This window comes from Xiphophorus couchianus, chromosome 17 (genome assembly GCF_001444195.1).
Source record: "Xiphophorus couchianus chromosome 17, X_couchianus-1.0, whole genome shotgun sequence".
NCBI classification, from domain to species: domain Eukaryota; kingdom Metazoa; phylum Chordata; class Actinopteri; order Cyprinodontiformes; family Poeciliidae; genus Xiphophorus; species Xiphophorus couchianus.
In genome coordinates this window covers 3,126,382-3,148,602 of record NC_040244.1, presented here as the reverse complement: position 1 = coordinate 3,148,602, position 22,221 = coordinate 3,126,382, and the positions used below count along the sequence as shown (strand labels likewise).

At 40.4% G+C, this 22,221-nt stretch overlaps 1 protein-coding gene across 1 annotated transcript in view; it reads left to right on the top strand.

The window, feature by feature from the left end:
- The window catches only part of snd1 (staphylococcal nuclease and tudor domain containing 1), a 179,889-nt gene that overhangs the window by 54,716 nt on the left and 102,952 nt on the right, over positions 1 to 22,221 (top strand). The window contains exon 16 of the mRNA XM_028043522.1: positions 7,340 to 7,449. Coding sequence (XP_027899323.1) covers positions 7,340 to 7,449 — 110 coding nt within the window. The remainder of the gene's footprint in view (positions 1 to 7,339; positions 7,450 to 22,221) is intronic.

The window sequence follows — 22,221 nt, the reverse complement described above, 5'->3', positions numbered from 1 at the left end:
CTCCTTGAATTAAATCGACTGTTTTCTATTGTGCAGTTTGTGTCCCATGGTAACTGTCCTTATTAGACACTTTGTCAATGGGTTTCTCCATTTGCACACCTCAGAGCTCGAGTCTCTTCCTACCTTTCCAGTTTTCCCTGTTAGATCGAGTTGGTGCTATAAGGAGAAAGAAAATAGGGTCACAGAAACAAAGCACAGCAGCAAGCCCATAACTTCAAAAAAGACCGGAGGTATGCATCTGGAGTTCAAGGGTAGTTCCCCTTACTCACTTCCTACAGCACCTTAGCTTTCTTCTTTTTACTTGCTGGCCTATACAGTGTCACTCCCAAAAGTAAGTTTTCTAAAAGGTAAAAGAGTAATCCTGCGTGTTCATTTTTTTTGTCTTTGAAAAAGGAGGGCACCTATACAGAATGGATAGTAGTTAGTATCATAGCACTGTGGGTTTTAAAGCTTGATGAAAGAAGTTTTAGCGATTGGAAGGGCAAAGAGGATGAAGAGAAACATACCTATGGTAAATAGAAAGCAAAACAAAAAACACAATTTCTTTGTGAAGTATTTGGCCATAAAGCCCTGCAGAGACTATAGGGAGACAAAGCAGTGAGGAGACTGTAAAAGTTTTATTGGCTTAAGTAGCTTTTACAGAGTTTCTCTTGCAGAGGGAGCAACAGCCATCACAGGTGAAAAGTACTTGAAAAGTTACTCAGACTTCTTTATCTCTGTCAGGTAGATGGAACACCCATCACCCGGACACAGAGTTCATAATAATATCAGCAAAAAGCTTTAACCGTCTTTTATTTGTTGACACGTTAAAAATATGGACGTGAGTGCTCTGGTCAGATTTGGAAGAAAAAACAAAAACACTCCACATCACCCTGACCACATTGTCCTCACTCTACTGGTAGCATCATACTGTGGGGATGCTTTTCTTGCCACAGTCAAAATTCAGACTTGAATACAAGTTGAGTGGGGAAAAACGTATACCCATTGGTGATCTATGTATAATCAAACTGAGCCTGGGTTATTTTTCCACAACATCCAGTCTGTAGATCTAAAGAACTGGTTGAGAAATACTCCAAAAAGCCTGCAGATAAAATTTTCTTTTTTCTTGCTTACCTTGGGGGCTGCTGCCTCATCTTGATCTAACACAATAGACAGAGGTTTATAGACGTTACACAGCAACATGTCAAAACGTTAGGGGTATGAAGGACATTCTTTTTTTTCCCTTTTTTTGTAAATGTTCACCCAACAATTTATGCTTTGCCAAAGGATGTGTTATAAGGCTTACAGAAATGTTTCCTATCTTTATTGCCACCATAAGTGTAATTTAAGGCGTCTGTATTTTTCTAACACTGGAAATCTCAGGCCCTGGTTGCCTTGAAGTCTCGAGATGGATTCCTATAGTGGTGTAAAATTTACTGCACAATGAGCTACAGTATACATCAGCCTTTAGACAAATCAATAATCCACCATATTCTCTGTGTGCTTCCTTGAGATGAAGAAAAAGCTCTCAGAAGCACTGCAAACATGCCTACAACTAATATTTAACTTTAATAAATAACGGATTGAGGTTGCTGCACACGCTAAATGATTTATAGATTGTGCTGCATCAGTTTGCTACAGCGAAGGTGATATGAGATCCATACAGAGACAACAGGTTTTGCATTCGTTGTGTGTTTTAATGAATTGTTTTACTATGCCAGATCTTACAAATCCAGTGTTTAAGGGAAAAAAATCAAACCATTTTCGTTCCCCTCAGGAGATTGAATTGGGTGTTTGCCTTAGGCTTGTTGGAGACATTGGGGCCTTAAATTAGGGAGTCGTAGAGGGATGATGTTGGACCAAGAGGATGGATTGAGAGGATAAAAGCAAGAGGTCTAACCAAATCCTTGGATTTAGTTTTTCCCCTAACATCGTACTCTTTGTCTACTCTCTCCGTCTGCCCTCTTTACCCTTCACTCACTCTCCCCAAATATTCCCACCTACATTCTTCACCCATGGATGGACCTTTTTTCCTTGGCCTGTGTCCATTGAGGCAGCTGTGAAGAGGGAAATATTCAAATAGGGGATTGTCACCACGCAGTTGCATACTGCATAGGACAACAAAGATTAATGAGATGGAAATTTAAATGGAATGATGCTGTTATGGGTGATGGAGGGAGGAAAGATGAGGTTTAGATTTGAATCCGCACACATTTAGATACTTACACCCTCCTCCGGTTTGTAGTTTGCTTGTCACATTGCTAATTATATCCTGTTGACAGGCTGTCAAAAATCAAGACTTGGTAACTTAATAACATTAAAAAAAGACTCTAATGGCATTCATACTGAGCCGCCTCGATCCTGCAAGTATCAATTTATACCTGCAGACATGCCAAAAGCAAGAGCGCGAGCGTCTGGCGGGTTATGAGCACAAACGTCAAAGGCTAATCAATATGCACATCATTAGCATAGGAATTTGCGACATGATGTATATTTGGATAAGCTTCACTGATGAGACAAATGCACAGTAGCAGCTTCTTCCCCGTTAGGGCAATTTCCATGAGATGAAGCTCATTATCTGGCTTGGATAATGGAGAAAGAGGCTACCTCAATCCAGTTTATTTTATGGTGGTTTAACTGAACCCTGTCATTTATAAAATACAAGATAAATACTTCAAGTTAGCGCTTCTGAAATTCTACAGTTATAAACAGTGAAATTGTCCTTTGTTTGCACCATTTCTAAATGAATTGTTTGGTTGTCATTACAAAAGATAATAAGTAAATTACTATTAATTGATTTGAATCCAAAATATGCTAAATTTGTAAAATGTGGTTGTTTTGTTTCACAGCAGAGTAGCCGATGACTCGAGCTGTAAGGTTTTCATTGTGTTCATCAAAGAGACTGCAAGGAGGAAAAACTTTCATGTGTCTGTTGCTTTTCACAAGAGACACTCTGTAGTGCTGACCTGAAGGTGAAAGTCTTAATAGTTTGTGTCCAGGATGTGTGGGGTCTGCAAAGATGTTAGTTGCTCTTTTTCTATGCCTAAACTTGTACAAGTCATTAGTTATAGCTACCTAGAACCAAGTTCACAGTTTATTAATATTGTGATGATTACAATGTGATATGTTGCACAGTTTCAGTTCTGAGAAAAACAAATTAAATCAAAAAACAAACTTGTAATATATTCATAATGTGCGAAGTTAGGCCTAAAGATATTTCATGACTTGAATTCATAACCTAAAATTGTATAAAGAACCATTTAGGCATGTGTTCGAGAGAATGCGGTTTAGCGACTTGACTTAGACTTGAAGAAAATAACTTGTGAACATCTCTGGAACGTAGAACCAAATTAAACGTAATGCATTTTCTCAATGGGGTGACCCTTCAACTCTCTGTGGTAAAACTGCACACTTTTCAGATATGCCTTAAATCACACATACGCACTCCGAGATCAATGTCTTGCACATAAAATTCAGTGATTGATATGGTGGATTGACATGTGATCACCCTCTTCAGGCTAGCATGAGAAGCCATGTTGTTCTCTGCGCAGTCTAACATCAGAACAATCACCGTACGTCTTGTTTGTCTCAGAGATCAGATAAGATGGATTTCCTGGAGTATGACCCAGATATTTATCTTGGTGTCAGGCCTGAGTTATGTATCTCAGTGGAGGTTAACGTCTGCTGTGCTAAGTGGCTCTCAGATTGACTTCAAATGCTGCAAGGAAGAGGGACTACAGTAAGTGTGGAGGAATTGCAGGAGTACAGTCGGGTGATGTAAAGAACTCTGCAGTGTGCATTTTATAAAGACGTCACATCTGTGATCATTGTATCAGTGCATGACCTATAACAACCCTTTTGCAGGGCTTTTTCCCTTTGATATATTAAAGCTTTGTGGGCATGTTTTCTCCTCTTAAAGAGTTTTGACTTGGTTGAAAATTGTTGCTCCTGTGGGCCTGTAAACCCATGTAGTTTATAAGCTTTACAATGAAACTTGACTTCTTTGTGTATTACATTCATGAGTATTCTTTCCTGAGGATTATGCTTGGGGAAAAACACAATTCCACCCCTTATCATTGCTGCAGCCAACCCAAGCAGAAACTTTATATCTCCCTCCCTGCAATTACTTTATACACCAATTTTTGCAAACAGTGTGCAGTATTTTGCCTTTCTGTAGCCCTCCCTATCTTGTCTTTTTCATTTCCTTTATCCTGCATTCCTCATCTGTCTTTTTTTCATAGGCACACAGTGTTATAGTCACTGAGTCCCATGTGTAAGGCCTGTCCTGGTAAACTTCTATAAATACTTTCAGATGATCTTGGCCATCAAGTGTGTCCTCCTCTTTCTCTAGGAACAAAAAAAATACTTCTTTTAACAGATTTTATTTATGCATGGTTTCTACAGCCAGGTAAAAAATAAAAAGCATATGGTGCCGCTGAGATTTTTCTTTTGCCTGTTTTTGTCAAATTTGAATTTAGATAATCAAAATATGCTAATATCAGACAAAGGTAACCTGATTAAATGCAAAATACAGGTTTAATGAAATCATAATTTAAGGAAAAGAGGCTAACCAAACCAAATTTGCTTAATGTGGAATTAGAATTAACCTCATTCGTAAGTCATGAATTCATTGCCAACAAAAAAAAAAAAATCCATTCAGTTTCACCAGCCACACTTGGATCACTTAAATATAACCTATTTAACACAAAGAAGGCTAACCTATCTCAGAATACAACATACCTTGATATGAAAGACATTCAGTACCTTAGAAACAAAGTCTTTGACATTTATTGTTTTGTTAAGGGTTCGAAAGGAAACTCTTAAACTTTAGGATTCCAGCGAGAGCAATTACAAATGGAGGTAGACAGCCTACCCAATTTATTCCAAGAGTGATTATTCAAGAAGCTATCTAAGGTAACTGAGATCACCTCATTTGCCTTAGTTAAAGTCAGCTAAATACCTCCTAATCATGTGTGTCATCACTATTTCACATATCCAAATAAATACCGCATAGCCAACCTCCTACCTCTTCAAAAACAATTACACTAACAAGATGAAAATAAAGGTTGGTTGTTTTCATTAGCACTTATTGAGCCCAATGAGCTTTACTTATTGAGCCCAAAAGCAAAATCTTACAAAAAATGACTAAACTTATCTTTTCAGCTCAAGTACAAACAATTTATGCAGTAGGGCATTAATCGAGAGCACAGAAGTAAGTCTAGCACTGTCTGGGAGTAGCCTAGTCAAAGTTCAGACTTAAATCCAGTTGAGATGATGTTACATGAGAAAATTCCTCCACAGAACTTTGAAACACCAGTGAATGGTGGTGCAAAAGCAGTTAATGACCTTGGAGCATTAACTTTTCACATAAGTATAATGTGGTTTGAATAACTTTCACCCTTGAAAAATGAAATCAACTGAATAAACTATTTGAATTAATTTTTTATAGTTTGGTTACGAAAGGTAACCAAAATACTTTGAGTTACTGTAGTCAAGGATGGAATACTTGACTAAATTACTTGTAGTCAAGTATTTTAGTCAAGTATTTTACTATACAGTAGTCTCAGTTGAAATCAGATCGGTTTCCTGTTTGTGTCCTTTTTACTACACAGCAGACTTGATTCAGATCTTTCTGTGTTGGAACAATTATCTTAAACTGGACTGAACAGTTTTCTTTCACTTTCCAGTGCAGCATGTCGCGTGGCCTCATTTTGCCGTTCCAGGGTCATTTTCCCTTTTCTGCCAGTGTGAATTCGCTGATATATTTTGCTCTTGTCCTTTTAAATGGGACAGGCATGGCCATGTAGGGAACAGAACGTACAAAATGACAAAATGAGATTAAAAAAGCCGGTGGCTTTTCCAATTCAGTTATATAATTACACCAGGAGCAGTGAGCTTGCTCAGTAGGTTAGCTGGGTGAATATTTTAGGGAAATACAATGAGCAAATCAGATTTTGACTTTCATAAAAGGCATCAGTTTTCTCCTAAAAGCTGTAAGAAAACTCACCAAGAAATATTTCTTTGAAATGTTACCTTTAAAACATAAATACATGTCCTCAGTTTCCCTGTGTCTCTATAGTAGCGTATAGAGATGTTTCTTTTGCAAGTACAACAGCCAAGATATAAACTCACCTGGTACACTATCACCTGATAGTGTCCTAGATTGTGATTGTAAGACTTTGCAGTAGCCACAAGATTATTAAACCCCATTATAATGAAACACTGCATAGTCATTTCATGTATTATCTTAAAAATGAAATCAAAAGATAGATGACCACTCACAGTTCAAAGAAGACATAAACTTTTTGAAGAAGCCTAATACAAAGAAAATCTTAGCTGTGAAATCCAAATCCTGGGATTTTGCAGCAAGATAGCCACGCACACCAGTGAGTCATCAGAATGCCCTAACAAATCTGATTTTGCTTCTCTGTCATGTATATTTGCGAGTCTGTCCTGAGGCAATATATCTGTCATCCCAGAGAAGTTCATTAAATTAAACCCCAAGTCAAATGGGAAAGAAAGACCCTAGGAGAGAGTGGTTGCTTTATTAGCAATATGCTGGAGGCTTTAACTCACAGCAGAGGCCATCATGAGATTACTCAACATTAAGCAGCTTCAACCTGCTTGTTGGTTTGTTGTGCTTAGCTGAAGCAATTAAGGTTTTTATTTTTATTTATTTATTCTTGAATTCCAACAAATAAAATTGTGGGTAAACATGTAGATAGCTAAGTATTTAGGTGCACAGCTAAAAACATTATTCCTAATACTTAAAAAAAGTTATGGAGAAATAAGTCAATTGGCTCAAATACTTCTAAAAACTAACGTTTTCTTAATGTGTGGTCTGCTTTTGCTTTGTTGGTTTGAACATCAAACCATTGGCATATCCCCGGCTGTGAAGCTAATCTTCTCTCCATCATAACCTTTGAGATTTTCCAAGATGGCGGTTAGCATCTTTGCTAACAAGATTGATTCCTGTTGGTGATACAGAGTTGCCGTTTATAAAATTTTAAATCTCCCTCATGCATAATATTTGTTTAAAAACCAACCACATTATACTAACTCTTTCATTGAGTTAATTTAAAAAAATATACAATTTATTTATTCAAACATGTGGATACAACTGGTTGGGCACGGTTGAAGTAGTCATTTATGTTTTAATGCAGTCTTGGAGTTTCGTCATCTTGGCCAGGACATTCTTGGTAATGAGATGTTAAATTTCTCCATAATTTTGACATTTCCTATAGAAATTATCTGATACACAGCCAAGTATAAATTGCTAGTACTAAATGGTAACATGTAGGCAAGAAATGGAACAACTTTGCAGAATTTTTACTCGAACAACTTTGTCATGTTTGTATAGGTATCGAATGTCCACGTAGTTCCCGGAACATGCCTGGTGGGATGCAGATGGCCGAACCCTTCAGCAATGAAGCCATGCTGTTCACCAAAGAGCTGGTGCTACAAAGAGAGGTAAGTAAAGACTCACGACATCCCATGCTGTGGTTTTATTGTCTCCTGTCTTTTTTCTGCCCACGTCTTCCAAGTTCTTAACATTTGGACTTTTTGGCTCTTGCCTTGCTGTTCAGCACATATATTAGCATTAGCTGTAAGTTGCTGCAGTTTACTGTAGCAGTAAATTTAGTTTACTTTAAAGTCAACATTCCAAAATAGGGAAGCATTAATATAAACTCGTGTAAATGCTAACAACTATTCTGAATAGCAGAAAAAAGTGTGCTATAATGCTTGTAGCAGATTTTACTGCTTTCCATTCAAGCCAATTTAACATAATGGTAGGATTGGTTTAATGTATCAAAATGCTTTAGCTCTCACAAACCTTGGATTTGTGTTTAAAAAAGAAACGGCATTGTGTGATGCAAGTAGTGTGTCTTTAAAAAAAAAGCAACCATATTAATTATTCCTCTCAGGTGAAAATGCTTTTTCATATTAAAATGACATGTTTATCCTATTTTGTCAAGACAGTTTTTATAAAGATGGGACCACTGACTTTAATAAGCTGATTAAATTGTTTACTCCCAGTTGAACTTTATCGCAGCATTTATACACTGTACTTATCTCCCGAGTGATGTCAAATCTCATAAAAGTTCAGAAAAAGGTTTACACAATCTGTAAAAAAGAAAAAAAAGAACCTCCCCCTCCCTTTGGATTATACACACACATACACACCCCATCCTTGCTTGCTTATTCCCTTTTGACAGAAAGCTCACCTGATACTGGATCGGTGCTCCTGGACTTTAAAAACTCCATCCAGTATGTGCCTATTCATTCACATGCTAATAGGTTTTTATAAGAAGCAGTGAACGGACTAAAGCTATGATGGAACTAGCTATAATCCCACCACCACTTATCCAGGCCACACACATTTTCTCTTTTGCTCTTTTTTTCCACTCTTTCTTCATCCCTATCTCGTCTGAAAAGAGCTTTTCTGTGTGGGGTGGCTGACTCCACTGTCCTCTGCTGTTTAATTGTCATGGAAATGGAGTCTTAGCCAGTGGTCCAGGTGGAGCCATGTTAAAAATGATTTGTGTGGGGCAAGCTGACAACCTTTGCAAAATCCTTGAGTGGGAAATAATGGATGCAGAGACCAGGGGAATTTGATTGACAAGGATGCCCTATGAATTTGCTCAGAGGTGCTGATGGACTAGATATTGTTTTGAATTTTGTTTGTTTTTACAGATGTCAATCTACATAAATGCATGGTTTGTAGAACTGAAAAGACTTTCACTGAAGCTTTGTCCAATTTCATGCTTATTAGGGCAGAATGAAATGTCTTATTCACATGGCCAACTAAATTGTCAATACAAACATAAAAGAATAATCATAAAGCACACGTTTCAAAGCATTTTTCTAGACTTTTAATTTTGCCCCTGATTGTCATCCAGGAATTTTGTTCATGTTGGCAATCATTACGGTACTTCTTGCAGCTATTATAGGACTTTTAGTTACACTTTGACAGCACTTCAGAGATTAGTTTATTTGCTTCAAACCAATTAATGGAAACTAGATGAAAAAAATTCAGAAGTTTGCTTCAGTTTTCTGCTGCTCTTCTTCAAACTTGTTGTTGCTGATCCTAACTTCCAATAAAAGGCAGCATATGCCTTTTATTTAGGGAACTACAAGTCTAAAATTAGCATTACAACTTAATCTACACTTCTTTTAGAGTATTCAAAATCCTTGAACTTTCACAGTTTGTCAAATGCATTGACACACTTCAGTGTTTTTTTTTTTTACTTAATAAACCAGCACACCACATTAATTAGAATTGAATGTTGAAATGATACTTGAAATAAAAGTTATTTTTACAAATATAAATCTATCTAATGGATATCTGAAAGCTGAATTCTTGGCACTCTTTGCAAAAATATCTCAACCTCAGAGCATCTGTGAACAACAATTTTCAGGTCTTGCCACAGATTCTCCATTGAAATTTGGCTTGAACTTTCATTGAGCCATTCTGAAATATGAATTTGATCTGTGCCATTCCTGTGTAACTCTGGCTGTGTGTGTAGGAATGTTGCCCTGCATGGAAAGTGAACCTCCAGTTTCAAGTGTAAATCCCCCAGGGAACTAGTAGTTGTAATGTAACGAAATATGAGAGTTAAAGGAGTATGAATGGTTTCGCAAGGCATAGTAAATAATTTAACACATCACCCAGCTGTACTGTCCCCGGTCGTTTCTGTACAGCTACAGATTCAATTAAACTGTTATTATGCACATAACCTTTTTTGTCCCCACACACACACCCTCTCATACTTTGCCTTCCCTGGCCAGTCATTCGTAGTGTCAGCAAGTTTTTCACAGGTAGGTGAGAGTTATCAAGCATGACCAAGCCATATAATGAGTCCTGAGCCCAGCGTGGGGGTTGATTGGCTGGCTGCACTGATCTGCTGTTTGAGCTAATACCAACACAAGCACACTCTCAACAGGAATACAATCACCTACATGGATGCAGTAAGGCCTTTCCCTTGGTCTACCGACTTATTCTTTTGGAGTATGAAAAGAAGACCTGATGTTAACAAGGCTAGAATGACATGTGTGCAAAAACATGACATTCCATCTAACTGGAACATTCCCAAGCTCGTGTAATGTTCTACAGGATTGGGCAGCCTGAGATAGAGTTGGATTGAAGAGGTGAGAGGAAGTGCTGAGGCTCTAATGAGGCAAGTTAGTTGCAGCAGAATTGAAGTGATGATGAAAGATGTTGGAGGTAGAACACATCATTTTTTTTATTCTTCATATTTTTTATCCAAGCAAATTCAGCTGAAAGACATTTTCAAGGTGTGCCACACTCCGGCATGAATTTGGATATTTGACTTGAGTAATGTGCAATCCCTGCTGTTGATCGTCTCTGAATAGCATCTGATTGCGGGAGCTTTCAAAGCTGCTCCTAAGGTGTCTCAGGTGAATAACATTTGATTTGACTTTTGGTGGCATAGTCATTTGCATTCATTAAATATTTTTCTCACTAGTGCTTCTCAGCACTGTTTTGCACTTTCAAGCCCTTTGAGTTAGTAACTTGTTGACTCTGTTCTTTATTCGGGGTCTTCAGCCTTCTGTATACAGATGCGGTTTATTGCTCTCTAATTAGTTGTTTGTCTTGTTCTTGTATCCTTTAGAAGCTAAGTTTGGATACAACCATAAAGTAATCTCTTCTGGTATATTGGGAAATACCCTTTTTATATTTTTTCCATCCGTAGTTTGCTTTCATGTGTCCATTTATGCAAAGCTTGTAATTTCTTTTGAGGCAAACATTCATGTTTAGTGTGGCATGCAGTAAACTGGGAAGCTTTGGTTTGTTGCCCCTGTATCTGTTCCATCACTTCCCCCTGATTATTACTCATTTCATTTGTTTCATTTTTAATTATTTTTACTTATTAAAAAAATCACTTTAGTGTTTATCATCTCAGGCGTCTCACACCACCCCTCCCCTCCCTTATTTCCTCCTGCCTCTCCCTATTCCCGCTCCCTCTGTGCAGTTTTAATCTCTGACAGACACTGCTCCCGTTCCCAGCATGAAACCAAATCAGCGGCACACAATTCTGAGGGGTAAAAAAGAGAAAACGTCTGTAAACACCAATCCCCAGATATTCCCTTTTCTGTTTTGATGTTTTTCATTTAATTTCTCTCACATCCCACCTTCCATTGACAAAAAACCTCCATTCACTATCTCAGTCACCGACTCTCCGTGTTGATTTTTCTACATGCTTTTAGGTAGCAACTTCAAAAGCTCAAGCTAACCACAAGGGAACTGAGCACTGACATTTTGATTCAAACAGAGTCAGTAATATTAATGAAAGATATAAATTGGTAGAACAATATTTATACCTTTCTTACTGCCTCATTAAAATGCCGCTCATCTAACAGTGTCATTCAAGCTGAGATCACAGTGTGCTGCTGGCATTAAAGCAATGTGCCTCACCTAAAAGTTGGAAGCTATTTTTAAAATCCTGTGCAAGTTTCTGAATGTAAAATCTTTTTGTCTGTGGGAATTTGTGGAGCAGTTAATTTGCTTTTACATTTTCTGTACACACAGTTCAGGTCAAAAGTTCAAATGCACTCACCATAGCTCTGGATGTTATATTTGCTTTGGGATATTAATTAGAAATTTTAACACATCTTCAACGTAAACACAGGAGTTGCTAGAATACGTTAGGATTAACCAATCTATACAAGGTCAAAATTCTACCTGCAAGACTAAATATATGTACACACATTAACATATATGGTTATTGTCTTGGGGATCTATAAACTTCCAGATTAGTACTGGTTGATTATTTGATCTCACCTGTTAGTTTTTCTTTAATTGTTATATTTCATGGCAAAGATCCAAATTTAACCACATTCACAGAAAATGTTTGTGTACCTTGGATCAGAACTGTCCAAAAGCTAGTAGCAAGTCTACTTTATCTATCCTGAAGCTAGTTTTGATTATCATGCTGGAGCACTCAGCTCCAGCACGTGTCTAAGGTTGAACTTAGAAACTAAACATCCATCCATCCATCCATCTTCTTCCGCTTATCCGAGGTCGGGTCGCGGGGGTAGCAGCTTCAGAAGGGAGGCCCAGACTTCCCTCTCCCGGGCCACTTCTTCCAGCTCTTCCGGGGGAATCCCGAGGCGTTCCCAGGCCAGCCGAGAGACATAGTCTCTCCAGCGTGTCCTGGGTCTTCCCCGGGGCCTCCTCCCGGTGGGACGTGCCCGGAACACCTCACCAGGGAGGCGTCCAGGAGGCATCCTGACCAGATGCCCAAGCCACCTCAACTGGCTCCTCTCGATGTGAAGGAGCAGCGGCTCTACTCTGAGTCCCTCCCGGATGACTGAGCTTCTCACCCTATCTCTAAGGGAGAGCCCAGCCACCCTACGGAGAAAACCCATTTCGGCCGCTTGTATCCGCGATCTCGTTCTTTCGGTCATGACCCAAAGCTCATGACCATAGATGAGGGTGGGAACGTAGATCGACCGGTAAATCGAGAGCTTCGCTTTTTGGCTCAGCTCTCTCTTCACCACGACGGACCGGTACAGCGCCAGCTTGACAGTAGACGCCCCAGTCTGCCAATCCTGGGGAACTGCCCCCGATGTCCATGCGATATTGCAGAGTCGCGTCAACCAACACAGCCCTACAACATCCAGAGCCTTAAGGAACTCCGGGCGGATCTCATCCACCCCCGGGGCCTTGCCACCGAGGAGCTTTTTAACCACCTCGGCGACCTCGCCCCCAGAGATTGGAGAGCCCAACCCAGAGTCCCCAGGCTCCGCTTCCTCAGTGGAAGGCATGTTGGTGGGATTGAGGAGGTCTTCGAAGTACTCTGCCCACCGACCCACAACGTCCCGAGTAGAGGTCAGCAGCACACCATCCCCACTATAAACAGTGTTTGTGCTGCACCGCTTCCCCCCCCTGAGACGCCGGATGGTGGACCAGAATCGCCTCGAAGCCGTGCGGAAGTCTTTCTCCATGGCCTCTCCAAACTCCTCCCACGCCCGAGTTTTTGCCTCAGCAACCGCCCGAGCCGCATGCCGCTTCGCCCGCCGGTACCCATCAGCTGCTTCCGGAGTCCCACAGGCCAAAAAGGCCCGATAGGACTCCTTCTTCAGCCTGACGGCATCCCTCACCGAAGGTGTCCACCAACGGGTTCGAGGGTTGCCGCCGCGACAGGCACCGACAACCTTGCGGCCACAGCTCCGATCGGCCGCCTCGACAATGGAGGCACGGAACACGGTCCACTCAGACTCCATGTCCCTCACCTCCCCCGGGACGTGTTCGAAGTTTTGCCGGAGATGGGAGTTAAAGCTCCGTCTCACAGGGGATTCCGCCAGACGTTCCCAGCAGACCCTCACAACACGTTTGGGCCTGCCAGGTCTGACCGGCTTTCGCCCCCACCACCGGAGCCAACTCACCACCAGGTAGTGGTCAGTGGACAGCTCCGCACCTCTCTTCACCCGAGTGTCCAAGACATACGGCCGCAGATCCGATGAAACGATGACAAAGTCGATCATCGAACTGCGGCCTAGGGTGTCCTGGTGCCAAGTGCACATATGGACACCCTTATGCTTGAACATGGTGTTCGTTATGGACAATCCATGGCGAGCACAGAAGTCCAGCAACAGAACACCGCTCGAGTTCAGGTCGGGCGGGCCGTTCCTCCCAACCACGCCCCTCCAGGTCTCACTGTCGTTGCCCACGTGAGCATTGAAGTCCCCCAGCAGAACAAGGGAGTCCCCAGGAGGAGCACTCTCCAGTACCCCCTCTAAGGACTCCAAAAAGGGTGGGTAATCTGAACTGTCGTTCGGCCCGTAAGCACAAACGACAGTCAGAACCCGTCCCCCCACCCGTAGGCGGAGGGATGCTACCCTCTCGTTCACCGGGGTGAACCCCAACGTACAGGCGCCGAGATGGGGAGCAACAAGTATGCCCACTCCTGCCCGACGTCTCTCTCCCTGGGCAACTCCAGAGTGGAAGTATGTCCTGCCCCTCTCAAGGAGACTGGTTCCAGAACCAGAGCCATGCGTCGAGGTGAGACCGACTATTTCTAGCCGGAACCTCTCGACCTCACGCACTAGCTCCGGCTCCTTCCCCACCAGAGAGGTGACATTCCACGTCCCAAGAGCTTAGACCTGTTTAGTTTAGAAACTAAACAGAACTTAACTATTTCTTTAAGATGAAGACTTGAAGAATTTGATGATTGTTCCACATAATAATGCTTGACAGTTTTCTTAGGTTTGAAAACCTCACTTGACTCCTCCAAACTTACTTATTATTCACTGAAATCAAGTAACTCTGTCTTTATCTGATCTGTTCCGAAAATCTTTGTCCAGAAGCCTTTATTGGCTGCCGCAAATTTCAGTTGAGGTTGAATTTGTCCATTTTTGGAGTCCATAGTTATGTAAAATACCAGTGTCACTGTCTGCACTCATCTTGGTGTTGGAATCGTTTCAAATTCATGGCATGGCTGAGCCAAGAACGTACCAGGACCTTTCTGATATAACTCCTGTGTGGATTGGAGGGGAAAAAAGCAAACTGCAATAATATTAAACTTTAGAATCCAATTCTTCTAACAGTTCATTCATTTATTGCTGAATAAAGAACTGTTCAAGTATATCATTCAGAGCCATATCGATACGGATTCATGCCCTTTACTATTTTAACGTCTAACCAAAACTACAGCATAGTTTCAAGTCCAATATTTTAGTAGTCTTTATACTTTTTATTTTTGAATAAGTGGGTTAGATGAATACGATCCACTTTAAAATTCCTTTTTATATAATTTATTAAGAACTGACCACCTGGTGGGTGAGGAAGCAAAAACCGAGGAGAGGATATGAATTTGTTTAAGCAGTTACCAGAGCAGGCTAAGTGGACTGCCTAGTGTTCTGCCTTCGTTCCGTCAGTTAGTTGACCTCATTCAGTCTGGGTGGTCTCTCATCGTCTGCGCTGCCCCGGCTGCCTACTCATATCTTTTATCTTGCACATTTAAATTCTCCGGAACTTGTAGGCTTGAAAGCAAAACATGCACGGAAAGCTTTTGATTACAGCCCAACAGCTTCGACTATATCTCTACATTCATATTCATCTTTATGATCTTGCCTTATGCTGATTTCATTTTGGTACACAATTGGTTGCATTGGATACGAACAGCAAAAGCTTGATTTTTCAGAAAATCTGCCTCCCAGAGTTTCACTAAACTTAAAACTAATTGGTTATATCCATCTCCTGATTTCCCCCAGTTATTTTATCTCTGCGGAAGGAAAAGTAAATTTTAGTTTTAAGAACTTACCTTTGTTTCTGCTGTCCTATAAAAGGGGTCCCCTCACACCTGCGTCCCCCCACCTTGTGAGATCAAAACTGCACCAGACTGCCGCTGGTAGGGGTTGGCACAGACTGCCTTTAGACCTGCAGGAGGCTGTGTTGTCGAGCATTGATGAGTCACTCTGCCAGCGTGGCATCACAGATGCCTTGCTAATGCCTGCCTCTAGATCTCTCTGCCTTAATAACAGTTCTTGGTGAGCATTTTAATTAAATGCAAATAAACCCAGTACCTTCATAATATCTAGAGGGCTTTGCTTTCTGTTCTCCCTGTGTGTGTGGTAATCCCTATAAAACCTCTACCATAGGTGCACAGTGGCAACTGGATAATTGAAGTGTTACTTGTCTGTCTTTTGTCTATGCCTGTTTGTGGTCAGTGCAGCTCTGATCGATATGTTTGACTTTCTTCACACATTTTTTGTGAAATGTCTCCTTCATGGATTTGACCCTCTTTTTTATGTTATTTTCTCACTCATGCCTGCAGGATAACATAACTTTTTTCTTTTTTTTTTTGCATCATCCGTGCTCTCACAATGATTTCCAATCAAGCTTAAATTATTTTGGCATGGGGTCGATTGCAAAATTGCTAGATCTCACAGTCTATCTGCTCCACTTCATCCCTCCTTTGCTGTTGCACTCGATTTTTACCATATAGCCCCAGTTTCCCTGCACTGGCTTTGTTTTCCAGTCATGTGCTTCAGCATACCCATGTACTCTGTGTGTGTGAGTGTGTTAGAGAGAGAAAGGGAAGAGACAGAGAGAGCGAACATGTAGACAAGATGAATAATGCATAGTGTGGTTTCCTGGTCAGTGAGACAGACGGTAGGGACTGAACTGCCCCTAAGGTCCTTTTTTTTCCCCAATCACGTTTTGCAGTTAAACAAACCACGAATATGGAAGGCAGCTCTACTTATGCTTTATAGCAATAGACGATATCCATCCATGTCCAATAATAACTTTGCACCACTGGACCATGTGAGCATCTTGGATTATAACATTAGAGCCTTGAAAAGGTTTTCAGTTCTTCTCATTCTATCATGTTAAATTACACATTTAAATATATTTTAGTGGGTTTTAAATGTAGTAGTATGAACCTGGCCATTTCTTTCGTGTGCCATTCTGCTCGATTTAAATCTCTCTTCACAGACATTCTGGGTTTTCTCCCATTGACTTGGATTCCTCCAGTAGAATTTCTGTTGTAGTTGTAGTCTGTGTGTAGTTTTGTCAATAGCAGCAGAGGAAGTGAACAGAGTTGTTCAGTCTGTATTGGCCACATTTCCAAATATTGAATTAACGGTTCAGCTTGACACTTCTTTCTTCACTTTAAAGCACGGTTGTTTACAGCGCATACAATATCTGTTAAGCTTCATAGCGTCAAATTGGCACATTAACATCACGGGCAAATATTACAGATTGAGTAAAATTTTAAACTTCAACTGAGTTCAAGCCTCCAAAAATCTGTTTTGTTCTCTAAGCTGGACCTCTTTATGGCTTTTTTTCCAACAGTGGCTTTGCATTAGCCCTTTACCACCATACTTCAGTGTTCGGGCAGTGTGTTTCAGGTAATGTTTAGTGTTCCTTTTCTGCCACACTTGACTTTCGTTTCACCTCACAACTTTGTGCTACTTTGCGTTGGTCTCTAACATACCACCCTAGCACTTTAAGGTTTGTGTTCCAGGTGGGGTGAGTACTTTTTTTAAAGGTATATTATTTTAGTTGGCAGCCAAAAAAGACAGACAGCAATATATAACGCAGATGGGGCTTTTAATGATTTCAGTCGAGTACCAACAGCAAAAATCAATCCTAAGCGGTAGATGAGGATATTAAAACTTGTAAATCTTGCCGCACAGCTGTCAATTGATCGTCACCACATTTTGCAATTAGTTTAATGGTTTGACAAACCTAAGCGGGGCTCAAAAGAATTTCTCTAAGTGCTTAAGTTATACTCCTTTTTTATCAGATCTATTTATTCATCCTTCGTCTACGCTCTTTCAAGTCCATCCTAACTGTGAGTCATAATTGAGCTGTAATTGTGTCTGTTTTAGTCCTGTTGCTCAAGACAGTAACTGCAGGACAAGTGGCAAGCTGCGCTAGTTTGCAATTTAAATAGAGATTATATCTGTAATTTAAAGGCTGACCTTGAGAACCACATTAGGAGCATAAAGCCATTAACAGTTGTAGCTGAGTACTGACCATAAGTTTCGTTACCCATAATAGCCTATTTGCATGACTTTGGACTAATTGGTGTCACAAGTGGAGTTCATCCTCTGATTTTTGCAGCTGTTTTTACTTAAAGCCCAATTCAGCATGTTTGTGTGTCAGTTTCACTGTTGGGTGACTTCGCTCCTTGAAAGTAGTGAATTATAGCCTGAAGGTGAACCGAGTGGCCCACATAAACGAATTCACACCAACGCGGGGACGGAAAGATGGATTGTACTGAATGGAGATAGAGATTTGAGAGGAAGGGAGAAGCCTGCCCACCGCTTTATCGCCGCAATTCTTTTTACAAGAGCGACCTTCTGTGTAAAGCGCGTGTGACGGCATTCCAACTTCAAAGTCCACTATGATAAGCATAACCTAAAGAGCGTGGACACACCGGCACACGCTGTACTTGGGGGAACATCGGAATCCTCTTAGCCTTTTTCCTCTTCATGAAGGGCACTGCAGTATTCTTCCACATCAATAAGGGCGATAGTTTAATGCTCTTCATGAAGTGGCATTTGCTTTTTCTTTCAACTGTCTTTTTTTCTGCCTTTTAGGTTGTACTTTTGCATGAAAAGCTTTACCCGACGATGATAAAAACGAGAGCAATGACTTAGATGCATTATTCAGCTGGCTGAAATTCATAACGTGTTTCCATTAAATCAGACAAAAAAAAAAAAACATTTAAAATGAACTGAATGCAGATTTTCATCAAGTTAGTCCGTCTTTGGTCATCTGATTCTCCATGTCCTGTTCTGGCCCATGAAGCAGCTTCACTGTTACCGGTTCTTCCTTAATTTGCTACCGTTGTTGTTCACTTCATTAGCATTTTATGTTCCTTGCTAAATTAATGACAGCATTTTCACACCCCCATCTCCATTCTTCTTTCTGTGTTGTGGTTGCTTCCCATTACCCTTACTTGCCCTTTAATCAGTTTAGGCTTGATGTTCCTTCAACGTCCCTTTTGATCCAGAATCACAAGAATAAGTTAGACACCCTAAAAACACACAAGCGGCCAGAATGGCTCTGCATTTTGAATTTTCATTCGCTACATGGGGCCTCAGTACATAGTGGCGCTTTAATACTACAAAAAACGGAAGATGTGGAAACCTCATTCAAAAATACTTTTCCTCTAACCTTTAAAATTAGAGAATTGGTATCAGAAACTAATAAACAGTCATTTTCTAATTGGCACAAAATATATTAGTCTAACCAATATTGCATCCCAACACTCCCTTGTGAATGTCATGTTGCACATGTTGATATTGCTTTGAGGATTGCATTATCAATTGATCCGAAATAGAGGTGGATGAAATTAGCTGGATATGCTGTTGGGAGGTGAAATGTGTGTTCATGATATTTGGAAGATATTAGCACTCCTAATAGTATTATTTGAACTCTGATAGTACAATGATGCTATGTTCTGCATATATTGTGCAGCTCTAATTTGATAATATACTATCCTAATTTAAAAGTCAGCTATTTTTAAGGCGGCATGTCAACTATTTAAAATGCTGTCAAATATTTAAGAAACTGGGAATTGGCTAAGATCTGTACAGGTGGGTCAGAACTGGTACTATTTCTGATTGGTGCATCTCTAATTAACATAAATATATTGCACTCATGTAGTGCTAAGATGGCGCCCAACTTTGATGTACTTCCACACCATATTTGTCGACGTGCTGTCCTTTAGCTTCTGGACAGCTCAGGAGACGGAATATACTCTGCATCCTTTATCATGTGTCACTTGAATCTGATTAGCCAGCCTAAGGAAAAGGCTCCAGGCATCCATGATTTATTTCTTCTCAGATTAATCCTTTTTTTTCTCTACCGTTGAACTACGACGCAAATATGTAACACAATGGCAGCAGTGACAATCGGATATGCGCTCTCCTCCTTCACATTTATCAAGTACATTTGAGGGAAAATAAAAAGTAATGTTCTTGTCATTGCATTGAGGTCAGTTTTGACAGAAAAACTACTTTTATCGTACAAATTCACATATGTGGTGTATAAAGAGAAATCCTTTATGCAAGAAGATTGAGAGTGAGTGTATGTGTGAGCAAGGACGAAGCAGACACTGGCCTCTCAGTGCTAATAGTTCCCTTGACAACACAGCAGTTGCCACACATCGTTGCCTTGGCTGTAGGGTTAAAATGCATCACACACACTGGAGTCAGCTGTCATCATAAAGAATCTGTCAGTCTCTGTGCCTTTGCCTTCCATAGTTCCTTCGTCTTTTTCCACATCATTTGTTTTTAGACCCCAACAAACAAACGGATACACACCAGCTTTGGTGAAGACCATCTTTACTTTCTCCCTCTCCCCCCCTCTCCTGTGCTTCATGTCAGTATGCCGTCACTTCCTCAGTTATTGAGTTGTCAATGGCTGGCTACTGCTGCAGAGGTGACACACCTAGTCCACCCACCTCCTCCTGTCACCTCGTCTGTTTTTATTTACTTCTCCATCATTTCCACCACTATCACACATTTGCCTTTACCTTTGTGCACGTGTGTGGACCCGGTGTAAGTAGGAATATACTATCACTTCAAAGATGTGAATAAAAAACAGCCTTGAAAGGCTGAAAGAGGAGCGATTTGAAGTGGGAATCCTTCACCAGCTTACCCCAGCATAACGTCCCCACACCTGCAACTCTTATCCCCATCTCAGCTTCTCCTCCCATCTCCCTATTCTCATTCTGTTTCTTTATATCCCTTACCAACAAGAGAGGCTATCTCTGTAGCTGTGTCAGCGATCAGCATCTCCTCACTCCTCTTCCCCTCCTCCGTCGTTTTCTATGTTTCCCAGGGGACAGTCGGGAGCATAAAGGGAAGAACAGGGCTTGCAAAATCTATTAAAAAAAAAACAAAAACGAACGGGGATTGGACTCATGGCTTTGAATTCTGACAGATAAAGCTAATGGCAAAAGTGGGTGCCAAGCAGGGTGTGTGCGCGTGTGTATATGTGCAATAGCTTCTGCAGAGCCCAGCTATAGAAATTCAGTTTCTTTATGCGCTGTGCTGGTTGACTTTCTGAATGTGTAGGGGTGTTTGCAGGGGAAGTTCCAAGAAAGGCTGGCCTGAGTACTGCAGTGTTTTTTTCTTTTTTTTTTTTTAAATGCTTCTTCTGCCAGCTGGATCTCTTAACGTCAGAGTGTTTACTGTTGTTTTAGTGTGGTCAGTTGGGCTATTCTAAAAATGATTAATACTGCCAAAGCCTATGGTTCCTTATCCCGTTGGTGTGTTAGTCTGCTTATCTGACCATCCAATATTGAAGTGCAGTCATTAATTTTGGCAGGGAATTGTATTACTTTTTCAGGGAGATTCAAAGATACCTTCTGGTGGAAAGTTGTAGAATACAGAAATAAAGACAAAATATGTTGGCCTAATATTTTTTTAATATATTTTTTTTAGTCTCAGCTTCTGATAAATTTAAAAACTGAAAATGTGTAACATTTCTGTGATCTGGAGCATTTGTTTATTTATTTTTTACTGCTTATTTCAAGTGAGGGGGAAAAAATCTGTCTGTAGAATTGAACTCCTATAAGCTATTGCTACACTTGGCAACCTACAAGCTGACACCGAGATTCTTATACACAAACTTTAATAGATTATATTTCAAAAATCCTCTGATCAAGCTCCAGCTAAAGTAATTTTAAACCATCTAAACCAGCATTTTATAGTGTTTTTCTGCTGCTACCATCAATAGAAGTTGTATTTAAAACTTGTACTTGTTTGCTCCTTGGCCTGTAGCTTTTCTGTCAGGTTGACATTTACCGCAGCCGTCTGACACACTAACATTCGCTTTCTCAAACACCTTCCATTGCCGCACTGTATCGTTCGTCTGTCACCTCACTGTAACTCCTTTGCCACTTTTAGCGTGGAATTGACACCCTTGCTCACGTGCATTCGTTCACAGAAAGTTGTGCACACACAGTTATTATCTCCTGGAACAATACTAATAGATGCATGTACTGCTGTGAGCAAACGGTTTGTGCCTCTGCTGCCAACAGTGGGAGGGTGAAGGCTTGCCAAGTCTCTCCTACCCTCAGCTTCCTCTATCTCTTTTGCTTCTCTCCCCTTCATAAACCTTAACCTTTCCTTGTTGCTTTCCAATATCTGTTGCATTCTGATTTTTACTTCAAATGCTATGGCTCAGAACCTGATTTAAGAGCATTTTACTTGATTCACACTAAATGTATACTTCTTGGTAGGCCTGTCACGATAGCAAATTTTGCTGAGCGATTAATTGTCTCAAAAAAGTATTGCGATAAACGATAATATTGTCTGAAGACCTTTTTACACTGATGTAATGGAAATGACGTAATAATGCATGTGATTTCCTGCCAAAGATAGATACACTTTATTTTCAAAAGAATATTTAGCACTGGAGCTGATAAACAAAATAAACAAAACAACCAAAAACAAAATGGATTCTCAGTCTCCATTAACAAAAAATGTACTTGATAAAAACTAAACAGCATAAAGCCAAAGTGGAAATAAATACTGCATTCAACCAAAAGAGTGCAGATTATGAAGTCTGTATATTATGTTGCCCTTCAGTAATAATTAGATTTAAATAGAGAAGATGGGCACATCGACTACCTGATGCAATAGTTCACACTACATGATTTTTTGCTCCTATTTTTCCCCTTACAACAATCTTAGCACGTTGGTCTTTCTAAGGTTGTGTGGTGTGTTACGGTAGATCATCGTTGCCGCTCC